Below are 27290 nucleotides of genomic sequence, written 5' to 3' on the forward strand. Positions count from 1 at the left end.
TACAGATATACTCCTTTGAGGAACCTCTGAATGTGTGAGTGTGCAGATAGAAGTGTCTTGTTGTACCTTGAAAATGCTGTAGGTAGGGCCACCGCCAGCCTTCGCAGGGTTGAACTCCTGAGACCTGAGTTTTACCCCTCTTGGAGAAATTCCAACATCAAGGAATTGATAATACTGCCCTTGATCTGCAAACCTCAGGAACTGTCTGGGGGATGTTCTGATGGGAAAGTGGAGATATGCTTCTGTGAAGTCCAGCAGGGTCATGAAATCTCCTGGTCTCATGATCTTCATGATGGACCAGAGGGTTTCCATTCTGAAGTACCTCAATTTTATGAACTTGTTCAGGAATCTGAGGTCCAGAATGGCTCTCCAATCTCTGTTTCATTTAGGAACCATGAAGAAGGTCAAGTATAGTCAGGTCTAAAGTTTGGTTGGGGGCACGATCTTTATGGAATGAATATCAAAAGGTGTTGGATCGCTACTTGGATGTGGAGGTTCTTTTCTTGTTTTTGCACACGGGATGGAAAACGAAACACTGAGGTGGCATCCTTGAAAATTCTAAGAAGTACCACTTGGTCACAACCTTCTGAGCTCAGAGATCTGATAAATGAGTCCATAATGAAAGAAGGCAGCCTCCCACTGGAATTTTGGCGTAGTCATCTTTTTGGTTGGTTGTTGTCTCTGACAGGCATTGCAGAGAACTGCCTGACATTCTGTTGCCTTCGAAAGGAATAGTTATAAGATTGTCAATTGGAATGCCTTCCATCTTTGTTGGATCTGGGTAAGGTCCTGTGAGACCTGAAGGTGGACAGGCCTGATGATCTTTTGTCCCATCTTACAAACTTGGGCATGGCTTTTTTCTTGTCTTGTATTTCGACAAGTAGTTTGTCCATGGCCTCTCTAAAGATCAGATCCCTTTGAAATGGATATGCTCCATGATGGCCTTAGAGCACAGGCTGATACAAGGCCACCTCTTTCCTCGTGGTCTTCATCAGGAAGGCAATGAATTCAGAGCATAGTAATTGCTCGGTGCTGATGCTGCTCCTACTTTCAAGTAAACCTCTCCCCTGCTTGACTTTCCCAAATCACCATAGGCAGTTGAGGTCAAACTGGGGGGGGCGGGTGCTGTGGATCCCAGATGTTATTTAAGGCCCATGTTGCTTTGTCCTACCTGTGGAAACGGTGCCATCTGTTGAAACCGAATGGAGGGAATGCTCCTTTGGTGTGTTTGTTCTTCCCGCCAGCCCCAGTCTCAGGGTAGGCCAATTTTACGGTTCCTGGGTGAGCAGTGGCAGCTGCAGGCATACTGGAGGCTGAAGTGGCCTCTATCTGGGCTTCCAGATCCAGTTCATAGGAAAAGGCATCTTCTGAGTGTCTCCTATCTCCTCTCCATGCCTGGTTTTGGTGGGAAAGACACTTCCCTGGCACAATCTAGCTGAGTCCGACATGAACAGAGGAAGGAGAAGAAAGACCAAAATGAGATATAAAGGAGATAAGAAGGGAAAAAAGTAGTTAGAAGAAAATCAAGGATTTGAGTAGAAAGGATGTTAAATTTAAGCTGGTAAGAAGTAGAGCTGAAGAGACTAAGTCTAACCCTGCTTTCCTTGTCTGAGGCAGAAAACAACTGAAGATGGGCGACTGCTACTAGTGGAGATAGAGAGTGAAAGAAAATTCAGTTCCTGCGTCTAAATGAAGGGGCAAGAATCACCCATGCAAAATGTCCTCCTGCCCCATCAGGAGAATGTAAATGTATACATAGAAACTGCACTCTCTACTGTACAGCAGCTTGTTAGAATTTTGGGCTATGAAAACCTAGAGAACAACAAGAGCCCCTTCACTCCCATCAGTGATATCTGAGATTTCCTTTCACAGCCAAATGTGAAGTGTGAAAAGAAAAGAAAATTCCAACAGTACCTCTGATAATCTAAGGTAGAAACAGTTAAAAGACATATCAACACTTTACAAATTGAGTATAAAATGAGATTTTGTAGTTCGGGGCTATTCACAGCACCTGATCATTCTGCCAACTCACCTCAAATTGGTCTGCATTTAGTGATACAATTCCTTTACATATTCAATCCAACTTAATTTCAGAGGGACAGATTTACATAATGCATACTCCACCTTTCTGCTTTCATCAGGACCAGCAAAAATAAAACGACTTTTGTATTATCATTGCCACACATTAACTGAACAGAATTACTAGCTATCCTTGAAAAGATGGCCTGTGTGTGTAAAGCCCATCCCCAAAGATGACAGCCAGTACATAAAAGCAACAGGTTCTAGTATTCTTCTAACACATTCCTCAGCAAGACACTAGCCATTATAACCAAGGGCACAAAGGCCTGTGATGATGTACTGCCTTAGAAATCTTTTCTAACTAAAGATAGGATGTACATATTTTAAATAAATGAAAAATATAGATGTATTGAAGAAGGAGTCACTGTTTTGCTACTCTGGTATACCTTATAACCTTCAAATCTGTTCAGGACTGATTATCCAACAAAAATTAAGTTCAGTCCTTGTGCTATTTTAGAAAACATGTAGAGATAATGGAAAAAACAAGAAGCTGAAAACTACATGCCACATTATTTGCAAGATACATATTGCACTATTGCAAATCTGTTAATTCAGTAATACAATCACATAGTTGTTTTGCTCTGTAGAACTGTGACTATATATAAGCATCAAAGTGGGATGGCCAATAGAATACATACTAGTAGAAATAAACAAAGCCAGGGCAAATAAGATTGTACTGACTGTAAGAGCACTGAAACACTGTCTTTCTGAAATGGCTACTGATTTGAATCATGTGGAGAGGGGCCTTGCTTGATGGTAGAGCATCTGCGTTCATCCTCTTTTACATATCCATTTAAAACAAACCGGTAGTAGGAACTGTAAAAGACCTCTGCGTCAGTACCTGGAGAGCCACTGCCAGAGTAGAGCCAGTACTGCTCTTAACAGACCAACAGTTTAACGCAGTAAAACAGTCTGTGTTGTTTAACTACAGTGGAACCTCGGTTTTCATTGGTTTCAGTTTTCATCCATTTTTTTCAGTGAAAAAGTTGCCTCGGTTTTCATCGATTTGCCTCGGTTTTCATCAATTTGCAGTAAGGTTTGTGGAGAAAAATCACCTGGACAAAGCTGTTGCAGGCCATGTCTGCAACTTGTTCAATGACAATGTCTTGCCCCATTTCAGACAAATCTTAAAGAGGCATCAGAAACAGACCTCTTTGGACAGCTTTCTTGTGCGACATTGGTCCACTGGCTCTGAAGCTGGTCCTAGTGTTATTGGTATGTTTTTTGGAGTGCCTAGAATGGATTAATTGGATTTACATTGATTCCTATGGAAAGGTTTGCCTCGGTTTTCATCGGTTTCGGTTTTCATCGATTCTTTTCGGACGGATTACCAACAAAAACTGAGGTTCCACTGTACTTCAGAAGATATGACATACTAGTGGAATGGCCTTTGTTATAACACCTATTATAAGTAAGCAGCACCGTGATTATCAGAGATAAACACTGCAAAAAAAGCACATGTATAATGAGAAAGGTTGATGTGTATTGTTCTCCACACAATGCCCGATACACATAAACATGCACACTCACAGTATCCCCTCCAATAAGCTACACCTTCTCTACTTTTCCCAACTCTAACATCTATAACCAACATGCAGACGAAGAGATTTGGGGCACAAAGCTGGTGGGATCAGCAGACTGACAGATAAGACAATTTGGGCATATTTTAATGAGGTTCCTCTACCTAAAGGTAAGGGAAGCATACATGCAAAATGCAAACACTGCAATAAAAAAAATGCAAGACCTGGGAGCTTGAATGAAACTGGAGACACCTCACCTTGCAATAATTTCACAATTATCTTTGTATTTCTAATAGTATAAACAAATCAATGATTTTGATATAACTGTAAAACTAATCCACAAAATTATTATTCTAAATACAAAACCTTAATCTGGCTGTAATTATTAAGATTGTATTAGTAAGAATGTCTATGTAGAAAACCATGATTTAAATCTAGTCTTACTGAGTAGTGATTTAAATTGATCAAATCCACCCTGTAAAGAGGCATCACACCTATAAGCAGTTTACTGGCACAAACAAAATTTCAGAGTACAATCATGGAGGTACTGAGAAGGATAATACTGCAATAAATATATTTTGTGGTGACACACAATGTTTGTATAGCACTAATTAATAGTGTAGAAGAGAGGTAATGGTGCTATCAGAGCTTGATAATGTTGAAAATCCAAGGTCAAATAAAGAACTCGTGCTTTGGCTCCTAAACATGTCAGCACTATATATGTCCAATGTATTGTCGAAGGCTTTCACGGCCAGAACCACTGGAGTGTGGTTTCCGGGCTGTATGGCCGTGTTCTAGCAGCATTCTCTCCTGACGTTTCGCCTGCATCTTCAGAGAATCTGATGTAAGAAAGGAAAGCAAGTGGAGTAAATATACTGTGAGGTCAATAGGTGAGGCCATCTGAATAAAAGTAGCTTGGCATGTGAGTAACAATGAAGTCTGTAGCATGTGAGTCACAATGAAGATAACAAGGTCAATAGGTGAATGCATCTGAATAGAAATAACCTGGCCTTTGTTCCCTTTGATTGCTATTATCTATAGTTGTTCTGTGTTTGTGTGGAGCTGATTAGTCACTGTCTTGATTCTAGTGTTTTTCAACACTGGCAGCCAAATTCTGTTCATTTTCATGGTTTCTTCCTTCCTGTTGAAATTGTCCATGTGCTTGTGGATTTCAATGGCTTCTCTATGTAGTCTAACGTAGTGGTTGTCAGAGTGGTCCAGAATTTCTGTGTTTTCAAATAATATTCTGTGCCCAGATTGGTTTATCATGTGTTCTGCTATTGCTGATTTTTCTGGCTGAAATAGTCTGCTGTGCTGTTCTTGTTCTTTGATTCTTGTCTGAGCACTGCGTTTGGTGGTTCCTATGTAGACTTGTCCCACAAACTGCTCAGTAATACTGAAAGTTCAGTTGGATGGAAGGAATCCACACTCCATCTGCTCTCTAAACCAGAACTGCTAGAATTCCTGGGAGAGCCAACACTGATGCAGAATGAACTTCTCATACATGTCCTGGGTTTCAGATGTTACTGAACAGTAAAAAACAAAAAACCCTTCCTAAAGCCATCAGAAAGACACCACAGTTACACTGAACAATCACATGGATCTGCTATACTGGCTCAGAAGATGGGTGGAAGCAGTGGTGGGATTCAAATACTTTAACAACCTGTTCCCCCCAAGTTTTCCACACCCCCAAGTTTCCCTCCCGCAAGCAGCCACCCTCCCCCACCTTCTCACGCTGCCCCCCTCACCTCTACCTCCGGGCGAGGAGGACAGCTGAGCCAGACAGGCAGTGCTGGGGCAGGAGGAGCAGAGGGCTCCAGCTCAGCTCTCCTCCCAGCCCTGGGCTCCCAGAGCAGGGAGGAGAGCCGAGCTGGGCAGCGGCGGGCGGGGGGGGGGGGGATGGAGCAGAGAGCTCCAGCTTGGAAGGAGAGCCAAGCCCTCTGCTCCACCCCACCCCCTCAGCACTTCCTGGCTCAGCAAGCCTCCTCCCCACCCCAGGAGCCCAGGGCGGGGAGGAGAGCTGAGCTGGAGCCCTCTGCTCCACCACCCCTAGCACTGCCCAGCTCGGCTCTCCTCCCTGTCCTGGGCTCTGAGGCACTAAAACCCCCATCGCTCTCTCTCCCAGGGAAGGGGGAGTGAGGTGGCTTTTAACAACTGGTTCGTCCAAACCAGGGCAAAACAGCTGAATCCCACCACTGGGTGGAAGCAAAAAAGTCAACTCGGTGTTCCATTCCTCCTAGTTATCTCTTCTTGAAGTTATGAACAATGACAGCTCCAAACCAACACACAAACCATTAATCAGGCAGACTGGAGAAGATCATTAACAGGAACATCTATTCAACAGCCAAAACACCACACAACATACACTACAGCAAGGAAACAAAGCATCATGAAGTATAACAAGGGTATAACATCCATTAGCTATGTCATCTGAGGAATTCTGAGAAAATGTGAGCACAAGAAAACTGGTTACAAAACTCAATGAAGGATCCTTGGACGAACTACAAATACCCAGCTTCCAACAATAATGGAATCCAAAAGCCAAACACAACTGTGGTTTGATCCAGGCAGCAAACCCAACAAAAACACTTCTCATACACTCGTGAAAAAAATTAGGGAGCTCCACTTCTGGCCAAACACCCATGTCTGTTCTACCCTCCCATTCAGAAGGACTTGTTGGAAACAAGCCACAGATTTAAAAGTATCTGGACTTAGGTTTACAGGCAACAAACACTGAAAAGTGAATACAGCCTGATATTATTACCTCAAATGAAGAAGCCCAAGAACAGACCAAGCTGAAAACATACTCATTTGAAAAGCACAGGACAACAATAAGAAATGCAGGTTTTGACTTGCAGAAAGTATACCAATGACAGCCAGGTTTGGAGTCAAAGAAGAGAAGCAGTATCTCCTGGAAGCATAATTAGAACCTATCTCTCCTGCTCCCAAGGGAAGCACTTCTGCTAACCACACCAGGAATGCTAACACAAATGATGCTTGCAGTGGCGAGGAATGCCCCCTCATCTTCTAGTACGCTAAACTTTTTTATCACAACAATGATTACCACCGCATCCGTTCATAATAAAAATCAAATAAATATGGTCATGCTACACCATCACAGCAACACTCTGATTATACAAAATACAATAACACAGGTTTCATGGAGTGCAATGATTATTTACCAGGACATAGAAATAGGTTGCAATGAACTGTCATTTCTTGCAGACTAAGAGTCACATCCAGTGGTGGGATCCAAAAATTTTAATAACAGGTTCCGATAATGGTGGGATTTAAACAGTGGCGGCGCCGCACACACGCACCTCCAGTTCCTATTGGGCAGGGTGGTTGCTTTAGTAACCCCATCTTGGCACTCAGAAAAAATTAGTAGCCACTTATAGAGAAGTGGTGAGAACTGGTTGGATCCCACCTCTGGTCACATCACTGGTCACATGACAAACCTATATTTGAGACTGCATATGCTATTGTGGGGATCAATGGTCTATCCCAGTTTTCTGTACAGGCTGCAGAAAAGATATTTTCAAGTCTAAACACAACCAGCATGGTATACTATAGAAGCTAGAATGATATAGCTGTAGGAGACCTAGTCTAAAATCTTGATTCACCTCTGAAATTCAGAGCAGCCTTGGGGCAGATCACAGCGGACTCATTTTCACAAAACTACACATGAAATGGTAAGCCTGTATGTGGAAATACCACTTCAAATTTTAAGGGGTGGATTGCATGACTGAGTTTTTTTTTAAAAAAGGATTCCTGAACACAGAGGATTAGATGCCATGATGAAGGGTCTGTAACCTAGTCCTCCATTTTACATGGCAGTTTTCTATATGCAAATATACGGTAGTTTTTAGTGGTACAGCTGGATCACATTCATTCAAATAATCCTAACCCCTTCCTGATTGCTTTGGAAACAAATTAAAAGTTGTTTTCTTTAATGTAGTTTTTGGTCTCCAGTTAAATTTACCTGCTGATTTTTTTAACATAGGTCTCTACTTAAGCAAGATTCTGATATGCTTTTGTAGATTTAAAATTTTATAACACAAAACATGGTCCTCTATGCAAACACAGGGTCATTACTGACCCATGGGATGATGTCACATCTCAACACTAACTAGGCAGACTATGTTTACAGGGTGGGGTGGTTTGCTGTTGCTTTCCCCAGTCATCTACACTTTACCCCCAGCGAACTGGCTACTCATTTCATCAACCTCGAAAGGTTGGAAGGATTAACTAGCCTTGAGCTGGCTACTCAGGTTGTGAGCAGGGCTTCGACTGAAGTACTGCAGCTTCCCACTATGTACCACAGGGCTCCTCATTATAGCATAATCAAGTTAAAAATGATTCTTACAGCCCCATCCAAACTTGGTGGTGGTGAGCTGCAGCACCTATGCATGCTGCTTCACCACTCCCATGGAGGCTTCCCAGCAGTGAAGGAGGATGGAACAGAAAAAATGCCTCCTTGCTGCTGAAAAGTCCTCACTGGGATGAATGGACTAAGGCTGCCTTTTTGGTGGGATAAGTCGAGGCCCAGGCCACTGGTGTAGCACAAGCAAAGGCCACAAGAGTTTCCCTGGTCACACCCCCAGCCTGCCCCGCTACACCATCAGTGGCAGCAGGGGCCCTGGGCTGTTGGCAGATGTCCAGCACCACATCCCAGCATCAGGGAAGGTCGCAGTGGCTGCATGCTGGCAGAATCACCCCTCTGACAGAGAGAGCAAATCTGCTGGCACAGCCACGCACCACTCCCTCAAGCAGATTCAGCCCCACCCCCATTCGGATGAGGCCATTAACTGTCTTCCAAAGATACATAAAGGTTCATTTTAAATGAGAACATGGTAGTGATAATTCCAGACATAAATGTATTCACTCATCACCTATTTGTGAGAATTAGGGCCATTCCTCAGCCTTGCCTGCCTCACATAGTTTTCCAACAAATAACATTAGAATATCATATAAACTACCCTGCCCTATCCCAATCTCATCAGATTTCAGAAGCTAAGCAGGGTTGGCCCTGGTTAGTATTTGGATCAGAGGTTGATACCCAGAGGAAGGCAATGGCAAACCATCTTCCAGCATCTTTTTTTAAAAAACCCTACAAGGTCGTAAGTTAGCTGAAATTTGACAGCAAAATCACAACAAAAACTATCCCAGGAGCCCTGAAAAAGAGTGTAAAACAAATTCAACAAATAAAAACCCTATATACCTTAATAGATACTACGTACTCAACAGTCCAATTCAAACTTGGTAGAAAGTAACCAACATTAATTTCAACTGGATTCTTTTTTCAACTGCATTTGTACTACAGACAAAGGCTTGGATAAATCAGTAATTTGCATAGCAGGAAGGAATTTCTGTCTGCAGTGTGACTTCCCATGCTTGCACCCTTGTTGCTGCATCCCCAAAGATCTCTCTCAGTGTTGCTCCTGGAGGACAAGGGAACTTCAAGAACAGAATAAGGGGGTAACATCTAAAGTAAGCTACAGGACAAAAGAATCAGCAAAAAACACTCCCCTCTTCCATCTGCAAAACTCATCTACAGAATCCATCCCAAAGTTTATCATTACCCTTCCTATGATGCACTTATGGTTGACAACTGGCCAGAGAAAAACATCCTGTACCTTTAATAGAAGTTTAATATTATGTTAGTTGCCCCAACCTGGATGGCCCAGACTACCTTGAGCTCGTCAGATCTCAGAAGCTAAACAGGGTTGGCCCTGCTCAGTACTTAGATGGGAAACCACCCAGGAAATCTAGGGCTGCTATGCAGAGGCAACTAGTGACAAACCAAGTTGGCGGTGACTTGATGGAACTTTACACGCACTCACACAATTAATTACAGGTGATGATACTGACTTCAACACCATGGAAAGCTTCAGCAGCTCATTTCCTCTCACTGACCCACTATCAAAGGAACAAGACATTTTCACTGTAATTATACCTGAACATACAGTTCTTGCAGTTTATTTTGCTGATAATAGTTGACAAATTTATGAGTCGTTTCTCTTTTAAACATTTTCATTTCAGTTAATAAAAGTATACATTATGTGGGTATTTTTATTTTTGTTGAATTTTTGCAATGCAAACAAATGATGATTTAAGTGGTAGTGAGGCAGTAGGGTCAAAACTATTGGAGAGCTGTATAGACCACTTCATCCCCAGCTACTGAAAATATGCCTGGATACCATACAATCGCAACTTTTCACACAATTCCTAGGCTACTTTTTAAACAAATAATTAAAATGAAGGTTCTCATGACAGCAGACTCTTGGCTATATGATAAGGGCAAATGTGATCAGCCTAACCTATGAACTGACATTGAATGTAATTTTCTTTATCCTCCAGTGTTATCTAATGAAATCCCATGGAGAGAAAACATTTTTGAATGAGAGACTACGATTCAAGTCCCATCTTGTCAATTAATATGTGCAAGGCATCATCACCCCTTTGATTCAACTCCTCTTCAGAAAATACAACTGTGACTTATCTCACAGGGCTATCAGGAAGACAATTACAACCACTGAAAAGCACTTTGCAATGGAGAAGTATAAGGAATACGGTCTAATAGCCCCATGAACACTGATAACTGCAGCAGAACCCAAATTATAGCAACCACACCTCCACTGAGCTGTGAAAACTGATAATCCACGTGCCCGTTGTGTAATCGAACCCAGTGAAGTACATGTTATCATCTCCCAGCTGAAATGAAGCAGCGGGGGGGGGGGGGGGGTTGTAACACAGCCAGCATCAAACACATCCAACTTTTTATAACAGCAAGGGTTTGCACTTAAAACGCATGAAGGACCCGCTTTTCGCCCTCCGAAGGAAACAATCCCACAGCGTAATACAATCTGTCACGAAGTTCACGTTGTAGAAGTTCACGTTGTAGGCTTCAACCAACGCCGTTTTTAAAAGGGGGAAACTGTTCCTTTTAATTTGGATGACACTCGCATGACTCGTCCTACGAGCAAAGGAGCGCCACACCGGGGCTGTTTACATTGTACGGCGTTCGTCACTTGACAGAGGTGCACGGGCCTGTCCTGTCAGCCCGAGAGATCCGTGAATGAAACGGACGCTTCGGGCCGTCCACCAGCTCACAGCGAAGGGCGAGGGGCTTGGGCAAGGCGGCGCTTTGCGAGGCAAGGAGAGAGTCGGGCCTCCACAGGCCCCCGCTCAGCCCTCCCAGAAAGCGCAGCCAATGAACTCGTTCAGGCGAGACACCCTTCCGGAGCAGCGCCCCCCCTCCCCGGCACATCCTCCCTGCCCCCCGCCCCGACGGTACCAGTTCGTCATGTCCAGGAAGAAGGCGCAGCCAGCGGGGCTGAGCTGGAAGCCGAGGAGCCGCTGGAACTCGCCGATGAGCACGTCCTTGTCGGTGGTGCCCAAGCAGCTGAACTTCTGCATCAGCTCCGCGTCCAAGTCCACGTCCATCCCCTCCATGGCGCCGGGGCCCCCTTCGCCCGCGCCAGCCCGGCTAGTTGCGCTAGGCCCCGGGCTGCCCGTGAGCCGCCGCGGCCGCCTCCTCAGCGCTGCATGGGGGGAGGGGGCGCGAGGGAGCAGTACGCAGGGCACGCCGACGACGACGACGCCCGCACGCTCCGTGACCTCACAGGCGTGATGACGTCACAGGAGAGGAAACCAAAACACAAACATCTCGGTGCGTTTATCGTAGGCGGGAGTTGTTTCTGTGAGCGAATAGAGGACTCTATTAGGCGGAAGCACAGTGAGGCTTGGGGGCTTCGAAATAAGTCCTATTGATGTCAGCGAGTCTTCTTGTTCCCAAGGATGTGTGTACCGGATTGCACCTTGATCTATTAGAAGCGAGATTTTTAACACAGTAGTTTGCAAGTCGGGCAGCCCAACCCAAAGGCTCAGGCGGCCGAGGACGGTGCCACTGCGGCATGTCCCCGCTCCCTCCAGGGACTTTCCGTCTTAATAAATTTACACCACCCATTGCCATAAGTCCAGAATCCGGACCATGACGCAACCAGGCACCAACCGGGGTGGAAACCGACTAATGTCGTCTCCGCCCCTGGGAATGCCCCACCCCCAATTGGGCCACCAGCACAGCTCCGTGGCGACCCCTACTTCCAGGTCTCGCCATCGTGAAGCTGGTGGGTGGCTGGCCGCTGGTACCTTTGCTTTCCCTGCCAGCACAGGTGCCCCTTGTGCCTGTGGAGGAGGCTAACATGCTAGTGCAGCCCCATGACAGCTATTCAAGATAATTTAGGGAGCCCCCTCTGGATTGGGCCCTAAATTCTCAAAAGGAAAATAAAAAATAAAATGAAGATTGGACAAATTGAAGCTACTGCAGTCCGCATCTCATTCATATTTACTTTGAAATAATCCCACTGAGTTCTGTGGAAGTCCTTATTTAAGCATAAGTCCATATGATATCAACCTTGGTGTTTAAAACAGAACAGTCAGAAAGATTTTAACAGAAGCTGTTTTGAAAAGTCTTCAAGCAATGCATAGAAAACCTTCAACAATACATAGAAGCTGTTTAATTTAGCTTGTTGGGATGATCTGGTTTTGCCACAAGGGTCAATGTTACCTGTGGCATAGTGCCCATGGGACAGGGCGGGGGCAGGCAGCGCTGCAGCAGGGGCATGGGGCACACACGCGGCCCCAGCGCAGTTCCCCCTTGCTCCACCCCTGAATGTTACACAGATGTGCAAAAGCAAAGTAACCCCATATTTTCCATTTAGAGGATGTGGATAAAGTTTGTCCTGACTTGGCTAACCCAGACTAGCCTGACCTCATCAGATTTTGGAAGCTAAGCAGGGTCAACCCTGGCCAGTATTTGGATGGGAGATTTCCAAGGAATACCAGGAACATTACTAGACGCAAGCGAGAGCAAAACAGCCTGTGAATATCTCTTGTCTTGAAAACCCTATAGTAGCTACAACTTGATAGCAAATATATATGTAGTTCACTGCATTGTAAATCAATCAATAGCTATATTTACATAGGCAAAGTAAACAAACACACACAGAGAAATAATGCAAAACTTTGTGATTGTAGAAAAAACTTAGACACATGAAGGGTGCCAGTGCAATTAATTGTGCTGGGGCAACTGTAGACATTTTCATTTTTAATAGAAATGATAATAATGTGTGCTAAACAAAATTCATGTAATTGCCTATGGCATAACTCTTCTTATGGAAATTATAACAAATTAATTAGATTCACATCTGTAAATTGTTCCACTGTTAATAATAAAACTAATTACATGGCAAATAATTAAAGGTGATTCACAGAAAATCCTTTGGACATTTTCTTGGGAGTAATCCTCTTTAAACAGACCTGCGTAGAAACGTAAGTAGATCTGTTTAGGATTTTCTATCGCAGTGCATGCCTAAACAAGGTAACACCCTTCTAACACAATTGACTTCAATGGACTTAGAAGGGTGTAACTCTGTGTAGGATTCACTTTCATTTCAAGTCAGCCTTTTGATGAGAAAATTATGAACGTGCACTACATTACTTTTTAAATAGTATTCTAAAAATCATATGTATGATCTCATGTAATAGGCTATAATATTGCTAACACATGTATACTTAATTGTGTTTCAGTATTGTTGAGTGAGAGTCAAGATGGGTGCCATCAGTAACTAGCCATACATATTTCATACATACTGCATATGTATTCTCAGAGGTGTTTCTGTAATTGCCACCATTACAAATGCTTGTGTACTTGGGACCCAGGGAAACTATGGGCTTTTCTGCATGCACAGATTACCACAGATTTTCCCAGTGGTCAGACTTCATGTCTTAGAAACATTTTCTGTAAAACTATTCCACATGCTTCATTTCCCTGCATCATTTTGGGTTTGTTCTCTTCTTGTCTCTTCAGTTGCATTTGTTCCACATGCTCCTGCTGAAAACATTATTTCTGATGGTGGTAGATGGCATCTGTGATGCAGAAGAACAAACCCCCCTTTTTTAACTTTTGCACAGGTACCTTAGTATTACTATACAGTTACATTTTAAAGTGGCAATTCAAGAATGTCTCAGCTTCCATTTCTACTGTTGAGAACTACCAACCCAAAATGGAAGTCAAAAGAACAACTGGAGCAGGTGCTATTACCTGAAGGAATAATAACACATCACCCCACACCACCTCCACCCAAAGAACCACAATTTTCTGGGCAAATCTACACAGATTTACACAGTCGTTACTACAGCAGTCTACACAGTCGTTACTACAACAGTTGCTGATTACATGCAGTGATTACACCTAGTACTTTTTTCAGTTGCCCCAGCATCTCAGCAGTCTATCACTGATGCAACCGCCCCCAGCTTCAAAATCACTCTCTGTCCTAATGTTACATCACTAGATTGATATGAAATTTATAAAGCTGAGCCAATCGACCATGCTAATTTGTATCTCTGCCTGAAGTTAACATCACAAGTTCTGTGTGAAATTGACAAAACTGATAAAATCAGATCATTGTATCTCTTTCTCAATGTTACATAGCTAGAAAAGTTTTTAAATGTTTCTTTTGAAAATAGAGGAGCGGGAGGAGAAAATGACTAAAGGAGAGGTTGGGCAACTATTCAAAGTGTGTATAAGAGCAAGGTGTTTGGGGTAGAGATATAAAGACTGTTTCAGCATGATTGCAAGCTCAATGGAAGCTAGCTGAGAAATAGATTGGAAAAAAACATTGTCGTTTAAGTGGTTGGGAAAACAATAGAGGGAAAATAAAGGAAAAATACATCCAGAATTCAGTAGAGGAAAAATGTGTGGAATTAAAAGAACAAATGTGGTAGCAAGACATACTGTAAACCACTTCTGTAGAAAAGACCAACATTTTTTCCAAATCTAGGCTGAAATTTACTATTCTGAGATGGGACCTTTGTAAACCTAGATTAACAGTTTTAACTTGACACCATAATTAGGCTAGTCTTGGAACAACCTTGGGAGGAAGAATTTATGCAAAATAAAGCATTTAATACAAAATGGTGAGGTTTTAAACATGCAATGTGCACCAGTGATACCAGAGCATTTCTTATTTCAATATGTGTATAGTAAGTATTATAACACAAATACAGGGGGAATGCAGAACAATGTTGGGGGTGGGGTGGGGTAGGAAACATCAACAGGACAATTTCAAGCAGAGTTATACCCTTCTATATTCATTTACTTCAGCAGACTTAACAAGATGTAACTAGGGATGCCTTGCAGTGCCTTGGCTAATACCAGAAGATTTTTGTGCATTGGAAGAGTAGCGGGGGTGGGGGTTCTGATGACAGCAGAAAGTGTGATTGACTTGGACCACAGAGTTTGACTAATTGTTTAAAAACTGTTACTTGTAGAGGGATACAAGAGAAGGAAGATTCCAGTAATGCAATAGAATAAATAATATAGACAAACTTCAAGTTACATATAATTGGAGATTTACGTTTTTATAAATTGCAAATAATTTGGTGAAATAATGAGCATTGAGAACAGAATAATCAGAGTTACTGTGTGAAATAAGATGCTGGACTAGTGGACAGGGTTGTATTAACCATTAAGGCCAGGGGAAAATCCTGGTAGGCCAATGGCCTGAGGGGGATCTCTACCCACTACAGTCGCGGGGCCACTTTCCTCATCACTAGGGCTGCCCCATCCTAAACGGGACAGGCGGAAGTTGCCACAAGTTGGAGGCACGCAAAAGGAGACTCCCTGCCTAAACTTGCTCTGCACAGCACAGCCTGTCCTTCACCTGCCACCTGGCCCTGCTCTTGCCTTGGTGAGCAACACCTCTTCTTCACCTTGCATATCCGTGCCCAGCCCCATCTTATGTTGGTAAGGAACATTTCCATCCAGCTTGCAGTGACAGGGAGGAAGCAGGTGCAACCTCACCCCACCCGACCATCAGCTTGCTTGAATAGGCATAGGACACTTAGGGCTGGCTTGCCACAAACTCCTTCACTCCTCTGGGGTGCAGGGCAAAAGCAATCTGGAGCCTTATTGAGAGCCATTTCTTGTTCTTCAATCTGCTTCTGAAGATGGGCCAGTGGTATGATCTTTAAGGGCTCTTCTTATGTTCTTATCTCTATACCACAGCTTCTTATTTGGGCTGCATTCACTGGCGTAGCTCCAATGGAGACATCTGGGGCGGTCCGCCCCAGGCGGGCTCCTGCCAGGTCACGTGGGGGGCGGCAGCATCGGCTGCTGGCTGCCGGTTATGGCTGGGCTGCTGGGGCGGATGTGCAGCCCAAGCAGGCCTCCTTGGGGGCGTGCTGAGGCTGCCTGAGTGGCGGGGAGTTTGAGGGGGCGGGCCCACAGCTTGAACAGGCACCACATGTGACCTGTGGCTAGCATACGGCTTGAAGAGGAGCAACGGAAAGGCTGTTGTAAAGGGAGCCCTTTCCACTTCTGTGAGCCACCAGCAGTCCCTAAGCGCCTGCCTGCTGGAGCCTGAAGACGAACAACAGGTCAGGTAAGCAGCACGCAGGCACTGGCTGGCAGGCAGCCAGACTGGCCTTGGATCAATCCGGCCGGGCGGGCAGGGGCGGCAATGACTACCCGCTGTTTGGGAGGGTGGGGGGTGGCCTGGGCAACTCTCTTCCTCCCCAGGGCTGCTCTGGGGGTGTTTGGCGCGTTCCATGGCCGGCAGGGCCTTTTGCAAGGATTTTTCTCCTGTAAGAGAGCCTGCAAGAAAGTCTCCAGCTCTCTTACAGGAGAAAAATCCTTGCAGAAGGCCCTGCCGGCCATGGAGTGCGCCAAACACCCCCAGAACTGCCAAGGGCAGCCCCAGCCAGGTCTTGATCCTGTGATCTCAATTTGTGAAGAGAGGTCCTTGAAAGATGCACTTGAGTGTGGAGACAGGACCTTGAAAAATGGATTCTAGAGTTTAGTATCTGTATTATGCAGTATGTTGTGAGAGAATCCTCAAGATGGGAACTCTTGGTGTTTTTACTGAAATGTTTATGATTCCAAGAATAGTTCCCACAGTATAAAGATAATAAAGGCATGTGACTGTAACAAATCTATACCATGGAAGACTAATTCCAACGTATTGTACAGAAATATTTGTATTTTATTTCAAGTTAAATTATTTTATAAAGAATAATTTATTTTAAGCTATTTCAAGTTTTCTAAGTTACGTTATTTCTAAAGACTGTGAATTCATGTTAGTAAGTGCCTTACATTGTTATTGTTAAAATTTGCCCCTTTCCCTCCTTCCTTTCCTTCCTGGCTCTGTACTGTATTTCTAATGCTGGGGGGCAACTGGGGGTGCTGGATATAACACCATAAAACATTTTCATAGCAGTAATAAAACATTTTGAAAGCATTTTGAGAATGTTTTCAACATTTTTTATTTCTGCGGTGTGGCATGGCCCATTGCTGTGTTCTGTTCAGATTTGTGAGTTAGGACATGTTCTATAATGAGATGGTGACTTTGAGATGACCTGGTGCAAAAAATCATTCATTGGTAGTAGTGGTGGAGGGCAGCTGCCCATATGGGGGGGGGGGGGGGCGCAAAACTCAGATTTCGTCCCGGGCTACATTTTCCCTAGCTACGCCTCTGGCTGCATTCCTAAGAACACTTTATTTTGCCTAAAATTGACTTACTTCTGAGTAGATTTACCTAAGATTGCTCCCATCATTCAGTAGCAATAAATGCAGTATACTCAAGACTTTCATTTCTCTCAGCAATCACACACTGAAAGTACTGTATCTCAAATGCAGATGTGCAATGCAGTGTAATTGGCTGACTCTTGCACACTAGAACAAGTGTAAGCAACTCCAAGATGCACCTTTGAATCCAAAGTCATGAATAAGGCCGATGTGCGTTGTTTCCACACAGAAACAGTCTCGTGTGGTTTTCCTGTTAGTAAACAGGCATTCTTCCATCAACACTTCCACACGTAAAGAGATTAAGAGATTTTCATAAAGATATAAAGAGTACAAAGTTGGAATTCTTTTTGGTGACTGCCAAAAGGCAAGGAAGAAGTGGGATCAGTCCACAGGTCTTATGTTATGCAGGCCTGCTCTAGTTCTTCGTTTACTGTGCTCAGTCTGAGAAAGATTAAATTGTTTCATGACAACTGCCCTGTTTTTCTATGCAGAACGACTTGTAATTTTGTGTAATCATGATAGCAAAATGAATAAACATACATCATAGTCAAAACATGTTTATACATAACTGTCCTACTGAATTCTCTGAGACTCACTCCCTAGTAAGGCTGCAGTCCTTACGTGAGAACAAGATCCTTTGGGATATGCTCTTGAGGACACACACCCAGCTTGAGAAGCCAGCACTTTAAGGTCTGCAGCATTACCTTGTCATTACGGGCACAGTTCATAGTTATAGTACGGCTGCATTTTAACTAGGTTTGTATTTGGCAGTGATGGGTTATGCAGTAAACAGGTGGGTGGTGATGGGACGCTGGAGTGTGAAATTAAAAAGCATCACGCTGCAGCGTGGGAGGAAAATATAATAACAGCTCGCATCTGGCAAGATGAGGTGCACGGATGTGAAAAGCAGCAGGGAACTCCGTGGGAAGAAGATTATGTGAAGGTCATTGAATTTTGAAAATTATGTGAAGGTCATTAAAAACAGGAATTTGAAAAGTATAGATGGAGAGCCCAGTTACGAAACTATCAGGTTTCTCATATTTCTAGTAATTGTTGTCCTTCCTGCCAGGTAGGCAAGGCGATTTCATAAAAGAAAGTTCTTTTCCCACACAGTCAACCGTGACAGTGACCTGCCAGAGTAACCGGGAGCGACATATAGGAAGACTGCAAACCCCAGCATGCAACGCGGCAAACTGGGATGGGGTCAAAAGGTATCCTGCGGTTTCAGTCCTAGATTCTTTCTACAAGTAAGCCTTGAGTGGCTGGCGGAATGGCAGGTCTTATGACAACGTCCGGTCTAAAAAAAATAAGCGGAGTTTTCGTCTTCAAACTCCATGATAGGAAACTTTCACAGTAGAGGTGAAAGTGCCTTGAACGGCACCAGAAGCTGATGTTGTGCGTCTCGCTGATCTTTTGTTTTTTTAACCCTCCCCTGACGGGAACAAGTCGCAGCGTGGTTGACGCTATTTCCGGGAGAAGAGCGTGCGGCGCGGAGAACGTCGTTCGAGTCCAACATGCCGAAGTAAGATGTAGCGTTGCTACAAAGAGGGCTGAATTTTTCGCTCAGGCGGGTGAGGGCGTTGATTTTAGGGGTGAGCAGGAGAATGTGTTTCTCCGAAAGAAGGTTTAGTAATGTTGCAGCCTCAGCCGTTTCTTTGAATTATCTTCTTGGCAGTGTTTCGGTTCTTATACGTTTCATACTTCTTAAGGGGCCCCCTTTTTCTCGATAGTCGCTTATGTTTACTGCCTGCAGAAGTTAAGCGCTGCAGGTAGCTTCCCCCCCCCCCCCCCGCGTGTAACTGTGGATAAGAGTGGATTTATTGTTTGTGTTAGCTACGTGCCGTCAAGTTGCTAGCCAGATCTCGGATGCTAAACAGGCTTGGCTCTGGTTAGTGTTTGGATGGGAGATCACTAAGGAATACCAGGATCACTACACAGAGACAGATAATGGCAAACCACCTTTGAACGTCTCTTGAAAACCTTATGTGGTCACCTTAAGTCAGATACAACTTAATGGCAAATTTTAAAAATAAAAAATGAATCCAACAAACCCTGTTAACAACCTTAACTCTGGTCTTGCTGAGGGTCATGGCTTCCTTGATTGAGTCAATCCATCTCATGTTGGGTCGTACTCTTTTCCTGCTGCCTCAACTTTTTTTAGCTTTATTGTCTTTTCTAGTGAGTCCCAAAGTATAATAGCCTCAGTTTAGTCATTCTTGCTTCTAGAAGGAGTTCAGGCTTGTTTTGAAGAAGCCACTTATTTGTCTTTTGGGTGATCCATGGTATTTGTAAAACTTTCCTCCAATGCCACATTTCAAATAATCCAACTCCTCCTGTCAGAAGAAATTATTGTTTGTACAGAGGCTTTAAGGGTACCAATTGTATACATGCTCATTTGAAGTTCTGTTGCATTGCTGCAATTATTAACCCAACTTTTCACAGCATTATCTTAATTATTGAGTTTGTCTTCTTGTCATTTGCAAGTACAAGATAGATTTTTTTCCAAACCTTTTAATACAGTGCTGGGAGGCAATACCAGAGGATGATTTGGGCCTCTTTGCCCTGTCTGTTTGCACCCCCAGGGCAACTTATTGGTGACTCTGTAAAACAATATACAGAGCTGCATTGGCCACTGGACTGATTCAATAGACTACTTAGGTTTTTCAAATGGAATCCTTTCTAGTATCAGGGAATGGCTTTAGCAGCAACTCCCTCTTTGCACATGGGTATGGACATGTGAAACATGTGTTTGAATGAGCAAAACAAAAAAGGGTTATTCCAGCTTGCAACTGAAAATTGTTTCTCTCAGGAAAATACCTTTGAAATAGTGCTGATCTTATTCTGAAAGCAGTTGATCTAACAGAACATACTAATTTTTTACATTTCTCAGATGTTAAGAATAACATGTCATTACTCAATGTACAATCCATATTTGTCTCTTTCCAGGTTTTATTGTGATTACTGTGATACTTACCTCACCCATGACTCTGTAAGTATCAAGTTTCATGGAAGTTACAATACAAGAGCTGTAATTGTAATATATGAGAGAGAGAGAAATCGGTTTTGTTGTGAAATTTATTGTGAATGGAATAGTCAGTGATTCTTATAACCTCAGCACCAAATGGCTGTTCTGTAACATAACTTATAAGTGATTCATTATTTGCTGAAAGGGATCACACCTGCTCTCATTGGATCTTTTACTGTTTTTGACTCCTTTTATTTCTGTTTGTGTTCTGCATATTAATGTGATAAGTTTTGTTTGGCTTAGTGGGATGTTAGGATTAAAAGCCTATGAAATACAAAAAATATAGAGTGTGATTTTTCTGGGTAAAAGTCAAAGTACAAGACAGCACAGTGACCATTCACAACAGCCATACTGGAGTGTAACATCTGACATATAGAATTCTATTACTGTTGAATCATGATTTAGTAAATCTATTGGATTTTGTGATATTATTAAACTCCTTTTTGCTTATACAGAAGCCAGTAATACATTTTGCCACAAAACTGTAATCCAGTGTAATTAATAAGTATTTTATTTCATGCTAAGGTAAAAAAGAAAAAAATATTTAGAGAACTATATTTTTTGTGAGCCCATGTTGTCCTGTTTTGGGAATTAACCAGGAGGGGATTGATAAGACTGTCACTTGCTTGGTGGCAGAGTCCCTTGAACGAGTCTTGGTCCCCAGCATAGCCCTTTTCCTCTCTTGCTGACAGAAATAGTAGGATCCAACCCATTGTTAAGCAACTTGTAAGAAGTCTCTTGGTTATGAGTTTACCGCTAGTCATTAAGCTCATTAATTCAAGATTATGATAAACATATTAGGATCATACAGTTCACAAAATCTGTCCAATGGACCAAGATAAAGAGATGTTCCTGCAAGCATGGGGGATTTCTTGGGTTTGCAGAAAAATCTTTAATGTAACAAAATTGGGGAGGAATAAACATGAAGACAGGCAGTGTTGTATAGCAATTAGTGTGCTGTACTAGGTTTGGGAGACCAGGTCAAGATACTCACTTTGCCATGGGAGCTTGCTGGGTGACCTTGGGACAGTCATATGACATATATAATGACATAACCTACCTTACAGGATTGTTATGAGGATAAATTGGGTGGACCAGCCTTCTTATTATCTAAACAGTCTGTCAATTTTCCCATCCTGGCATTTGGGCTGTACTTGCCTTCTGTGAATACAAAAGTGCATTCTTCACTAAATTCAGTGGCCTTTTTCAGATTTTCTATGTTCTTGTGATGAAGCTTGTCCCCTAGGTATGGTTTGCATGTGGAGATCAATTGTTCATTGTCTTGCAGCCATCTGTGAGAAAAACCCATTGTAGCGGCAGGAAGCACAAAGAGAATGTGAAAGACTACTATCAAAAATGGATGGAAGAACAAGCACAGAGCCTGATTGATAAAACAAGTGAGACCTATTAATAGAAAGAGTTTAATCTAGAATCATTATCAACCATGATTCTTTTGCACTAAAGTATATATAACATCAGTTTTGGTACCCTATAAAATTAGTTCAGCACTTTCTTCCATAGCACCTCTGTAGTTATGCTTGTGTCAGTTTCCCAAATGGGAATGCTGTGGAACTGTTAGACTGATAGTAAATGCTGATTTCTGTTTTGGAATGTCCTGTTGAAAAACAGTAGTGCTGTATCCTACATTACTATGAAAAAAATGGTTGACAAAAGAAGGGGCATGATAAACTGTACCCAGTGGTTTTGCCACTGCTGATGGGACGTTGTTCTCAGTTTTTGAAAGGCTATTTTTGAAACTTAATCTTTGCAATACAGAGTTGCTCTTGATTTGTATTCAGGTATTTTCCTCTATGGATGTGAATGTTTTGGGGAAAAACAAATTGGTCATCCATTTGGAATTTATGAAGCCTCTTAGAGTAGATGTGTTGGTTAGAAGAAATAAACCCAGGAAGTTGAAGACTTGAAGAGAGGAGACAATTAAAGAGTTGTGCTTGGAAAGTGTAGAGGTTTTATCATTTGGGGAGAGGAATAACACATTTTGCAGTATTCCTGTTGACCAACCATGTTTTGATTTTTTTGCACGAATGTAGCGGCTGCATTTCAACAAGGGAAAATTCCACCCACTCCATTTTCTGCTCCACCTCCAGGAGGAGCTATGATACCACCACCCCCCAATATCCGTAAGTGACCTTTGATTTTTTAGCTTTGACTGCTATGAATATATGATGGATGCTTTGATGCATGTTCAAGGGGAAAAATCTAGAGTTTTCTTGGGAAGGGTTGAGCTTTCGATTCAATAGCCATTCACTGGTAGTAAAAAGGACTGAACCTCTTCCAATAAACAACACTATTGATTGATAACTTATAGTTGAAGAGCTGTTTGTAATGCACACGAAGTTAGTATGCAGCTCTGTGTTTTAGGAGATGCTAAAATGGCTTATGATCCAGAACTGTCGGACAACTGCAAGGCTTTTTTCAACAGGCTGACAAGCTGTAACAATAGGTTCTATGTATCTGAAGTCTGCACATCTGTTTAGACATATTTGTACTTTGTGTCATACTTCATTTAGCTGGTCCTCCACGACCTGGTATGATGCCAGCACCCCATATGGGTGGACCTCCAATGATGCCAATGATGGGTCCACCTCCCCCAGGAATGATGCCGGTTGGACCTGGTAAGTGCTAGATTACATACACTGTATTTTGAAATCATGTGCAAGAGGGTATCTATCATGCCAACTCTCACAGGATTCCAGGCAGCTTTTATCAATTAAGTGATACATCTATATATTGTTCTAACAAAAATGAAAGCCAATGCATGTCTTGAAGTTGTACCAATTATTAGTTTCTTTAATTAGCTTGACCACTCCAAACTTTCCTGGATGAGGGACATTGTTTATATCCCTTCCAATCGCCACTTAGACCTGGTTATGGGACTGGAATGGTCTTGTTCACCCTGGTAGATAACCTGCACCTGGAGATGGACAGAGGGAGTGTGACTGTGTTGATTCAGGAGGGATAGATTGGATAGTTTTGTGCCATTATTTGAGTTCCACTCTTCATACTTGGGATATAATCCTATATCTTTATACTAGGAGCAATATTGAGTATAATCTCGATAAGTAACTATCTTCCCTATCCATTGGTTTATTGCAGAACAATTTTACTTATGGATGGGCTATCCTTCTCTGGAGATCTTTAAGTAGAGACTGGACAGCCATCTGTTAGGAGTGTAGTTCTGCATTTATAGCGTTGAGCAGAGACCTGGGTTGGATATATATTTTCAAACTCTGAGATAAACTAATCATCTGGGAGGAAAAGAGAATATTTCAACTCTTTAAAGTAGCACTACTTCTAATTTCTCTAAGGATTCTGAATTTGTTTGAAGGCATTACCAAGCCTTCTTTGGGAATAAAAACAAGGTTGGCCTACAAATATTATAGAAGCAGGCTTACAAGTAGTAACAACGTGAATACAGTGGTGACATTCAACAGCGAGGAGATAAAAACGTATTCCAGTTCTGGAGGACTGCACAGCTCTGGCCCAATTAGGTTGTCATAACCAAGTCATGGTTTGGCCATCTTGAGTGCCTGCAGGCTCACATACTCCATCTTCTCCTTTCTCATGGATTCCTTCCTCCCTCTTCTGGCTTGCTCCTAGTGTAGTGTGCTGTGGTAGAAAGATTGAATAAACTGTGGTCACCAATAACCTGGAACTGCTTCAAAACCATGATCATAAGTGTTGGTTTTGCAAACCATGGGTCAGAAATTTTCCTGTGTAGTGGTAACAGTAATTTGCCTAACTAAAGAGTCTGTGCATGAACAAGAAGCATGTGTGTCCACAGAGTGCTGATGATAACCAAGCAAGGCTGGAATGGGCAAAATTGTTAGATGCCACTGGTTATAAAAAAGGAAATACTTTTTTTTAAAGCAGGGAAATATTTTTAAAAAATCAGTAACTTGCTATTTAGTTTGTAACCATCAGAAAACCCTGCTTAATTTAGTCTGGATTAGCCGACTCTCCCGATTGTCATCTCTCTGGGTTATAACTATGCAATGGGTAAGGAAATGGCAGCTCACTTTTCCTAGAAATATCATAGTGTCGGGTAATTTTGTGAGACCCCCAAATACAGACTATTTAAGGCTTGTAATTAACTAATATTCTACCATAGGCTAACAAGTAGGCAGAAAGCATTTTCCTATGATAATAAATTAGAACTTGCAATTAGAAATTAAAACCTTTTCCAGGTCACCCAATGCCTATAATAGTAATTTTTTGCCTGGTGAGGTTTACTTCTATCTGTTTCGAATGAAATGAAACTTGCACTGCAGAACAGATGGCTTATTCTGTATGGTTTTGATTAAAATGTACAACTTTATAGAAATTGGCTTCATGTATTTACTATGTTTTAAATTTATTCCATTCCCCATAGCTCCAGGAATGAGACCGCCCATGGGAGGACACATGCCAATGATGCCAGGGCCTCCAATGATGAGACCTCCATCCAGACCTATGATGCTGCCAACCAGACCAGGAATGGCTCGTCCAGACAGATAAAGTGGAGGTGGAAACACTGTGCCACGTTTTTTAATTTTATGTATACTCTTCTGTGACAGAAGCTGGGAGTTGCATCGTCCAGCATACCACAAAAAAAGCTGGGGGGGGGGGTTTAAGTCTGCGGGCTAAATGTAAATGTGTAGGGGAGGACAGTGGGGACAAGTAGGAGTACTCATTCTTTGCAACTATTATCAAATCTCTGTATGTGTGAATTGTTAAAATAAAATGCTCATATTTGTTATACACAGTCTTGGTGTTTGTTTTTCCACTCTCTGCAGTATGTTTATGCCTAAGAGCTGCATACCAGCTTTTTTATATGGTTGAGAATTCTCCAATGCAACATGTTATTCCTATCAAATAATCCCCCCTCATGCTTTCCAGCCCATGTCATTTGGTCTTTCCTCCCTCTCCACATTGCCATCATCTCCACTTCTGTTGTTTTTCCCAGTCAGCCCGGCCCATGATCATTAATGATCGGCTGCCATGGAGGTTTCATCCAGTTGTGTCGTAAGCATTGTCTGCTTTCCTTCTATGTTTTGTCTGGACATTGGAAACATAAGGAAGGTGGTCTCTGTTGCAAAGGCCCCTGAAGTGGCATTGTCTGGGAGCTGTACTTTTAACATCTTGAGAAATTTGGGTAGTTCCTGAGCATATTGGGGTATTAGGTAGAATGATGGTTTATATTCTTTGTAAGCTCATGACACACATATGACAAGGCTTCCATTTACAGTCTTTTGTTCACTTTTTGAACCCTGTATCCAGAGATATCTTAAGTTGCAGGTGAAAACTCTTTTTTATAAGTTAATGTGATAAGCTTCACCACTCTAAGCCATTTTTCACCATTGAATGATTTGCACATTCTTGATTCTAGCAGCAATCTGCTTCTATTGCTTAAGTGACCACTAAGGTTAAAGATATCAATGTTGGATGTAGAAACGTGTTTCTGTTTTTTTGACCATGTTGTGCAAGGGGTAGATTGCTTCTGTGACGATAAATTAAGTTACCAAGGACTGTTGCACTAGTAACCCTGGACAGCATTAAAGTTCCTGGGTGCAGGAGTAGGATTATTTTGCTGCCAATGGTGGCATATTAATCATGAATAATGGGTACTATGAGCATAAAATGCATCATAATTGCATAGAAGTGCATAATCAGAAGTGCAATATTCAGCTCTTCTGAAGAAATTGCTGCTATAGTTGCCTAACTTGAAATGCTATACACCCTGTGCCCAGGAAGGCAGGGTATTAAATCAAATAAATAATGTATTAGTTATATTAAATAAAATAAATAATAATGTCATTCATTGTTAGCTATTTCTGTAAGGAAGTGTTTGTTCTGTGGAAGGGCATACATGGTTTCAAGTGTGTTGATTTTTCCATTTATGGTTTAAATTAGCATAGCTGCTTGTAGGGTTTAGTGTATAACTGTCCTAAGACAAAAACTAGCTTGCTGTATAATACTTGGCCTTGTGTCACGCATATGTACATGTTCAGGAGTACTGTGTGTTAATTAAGGGCAAAAACTTCCAGCAGGAAGCGTCCTTATATTACACTAAGTCAAACATAATTTTACACGCACTGATTTAGTTAATCTCTTCAGAAAAGCATGGACTTTTTGTTTTTCACATGGTATACTGAATACCTGCGGACACCAAGTTAATCTTTTGTAAATTGTGTAACTTCTTTCTCAGGCGACTAACTGCTATGGAAAACCTGTATTGCACAACAGCAAACTTTAGGCATGCAACAAATGTAAAGTCTTAGTTAAAAAAAAACCATAGAACTGAATGCTATACAGGTGTTTATTATAAAAACAGAAATTGATCAAAGCCTAGGCAAGTGTTTAGGCTTTTCAGTGATTGGGGGTTTTTGTGTGTGTGTGTGTTCTGGTGTGTTCTGGTTGAGAATAAGAATTAGTAGGAATTAAGAATCAGTTATATAACTGAGCTTTGTTACTTAAAGGCACAAACAATATTGTTCTGTAACCAGTATAAAAACATGAGTAGGCTATCTAAGCCTGCAGTATGTAATGAATCCTGTTCAACATGCACATTCGTAATTGTTAGGAATCAGTACCCTGGGGTTGAATTGGGTATGTGGAGACTCCAGCCATGTTAATGCCCCAAGAGCCACAAAGTAGAAGTACTGCAGAATAGTAGGGTTGCAATTGATTTTGGAAGATACTATTTTAAGAATTTTGTCTACAGCAGGAACAGGAGAATGGATATTACTTTTAGCAGGGACTGGGGATGCCCCCCTTCTGTATTGTGTGATTAATTTCTTGCTTCTCAGATGCCGACAAAGCAATAAAATTTGTACCACTGATTTAAGAAGTTCAGAATTGTGAAGTATTGAAAGCCTGTCTTTTAAAAAGTTTATTACCTGAAGGAAGCTCAGGTTCTCTGACAAAAGTAGACAATCGTTTAGCCTTGCACAGAAGCATATAAGCTCATTATGGATAAGTAGAGACCCACATGGTAATGCTTAGGTGATGACACCTAAACATACTTGTATTCCTTACCACATCAGTCTCTGCAGGGTTGGTCACACGGCAGAGGTAG

General features: G+C 42.3%; 2 protein-coding genes across 3 annotated transcripts in view; one reads left to right on the top strand and one right to left on the bottom strand.

Annotated features, from left to right (window-relative positions):
* Positions 1 to 11183, bottom strand: part of ILRUN (inflammation and lipid regulator with UBA-like and NBR1-like domains) — a 43796-nt gene extending 32613 nt beyond the window's left edge. For both annotated transcript variants that reach the window (XM_048496057.1, XM_048496056.1), the window contains exon 1: positions 10897 to 11183. In XM_048496057.1, coding sequence (XP_048352014.1) covers positions 10897 to 11054 — 158 coding nt within the window. In that variant the 5' untranslated portion in view covers positions 11055 to 11183. The remainder of the gene's footprint in view (positions 1 to 10896) is intronic.
* A 7264-nt stretch (positions 11184 to 18447) lies between these two features.
* Positions 18448 to 24971, top strand: SNRPC (small nuclear ribonucleoprotein polypeptide C). Its single transcript, XM_048498710.1, has 6 exons — positions 18448 to 18709; positions 20134 to 20176; positions 21501 to 21609; positions 22264 to 22353; positions 22744 to 22848; positions 24606 to 24971. Exons 1-6 carry the CDS (start codon positions 18702 to 18704, stop codon positions 24728 to 24730), a joined length of 480 nt encoding a protein of 159 aa, XP_048354667.1. The 5' UTR covers positions 18448 to 18701; the 3' UTR covers positions 24731 to 24971.
* Positions 24972 to 27290: the final 2319 nt, after the last annotated feature.

Source organism: Sphaerodactylus townsendi, linkage group LG05 (assembly GCF_021028975.2).
Source record: "Sphaerodactylus townsendi isolate TG3544 linkage group LG05, MPM_Stown_v2.3, whole genome shotgun sequence".
In the NCBI taxonomy this organism is placed as follows: Eukaryota; Metazoa; Chordata; class Lepidosauria; order Squamata; family Sphaerodactylidae; genus Sphaerodactylus; species Sphaerodactylus townsendi.

What these genes read in the sequence shown, in the direction of transcription:
- SNRPC (XM_048498710.1), top strand. An exon ending in CTTACCTCACCCATGACTCT is followed by an intron (nt 20,177 to 21,500) that starts GTAAGTATCAAG and finishes ATTGTCTTGCAG; the next exon opens with CCATCTGTGAGAAAAACCCA. An exon ending in ACCACCACCCCCCAATATCC is followed by an intron (nt 22,354 to 22,743) that starts GTAAGTGACCTT and finishes TACTTCATTTAG; the next exon opens with CTGGTCCTCCACGACCTGGT.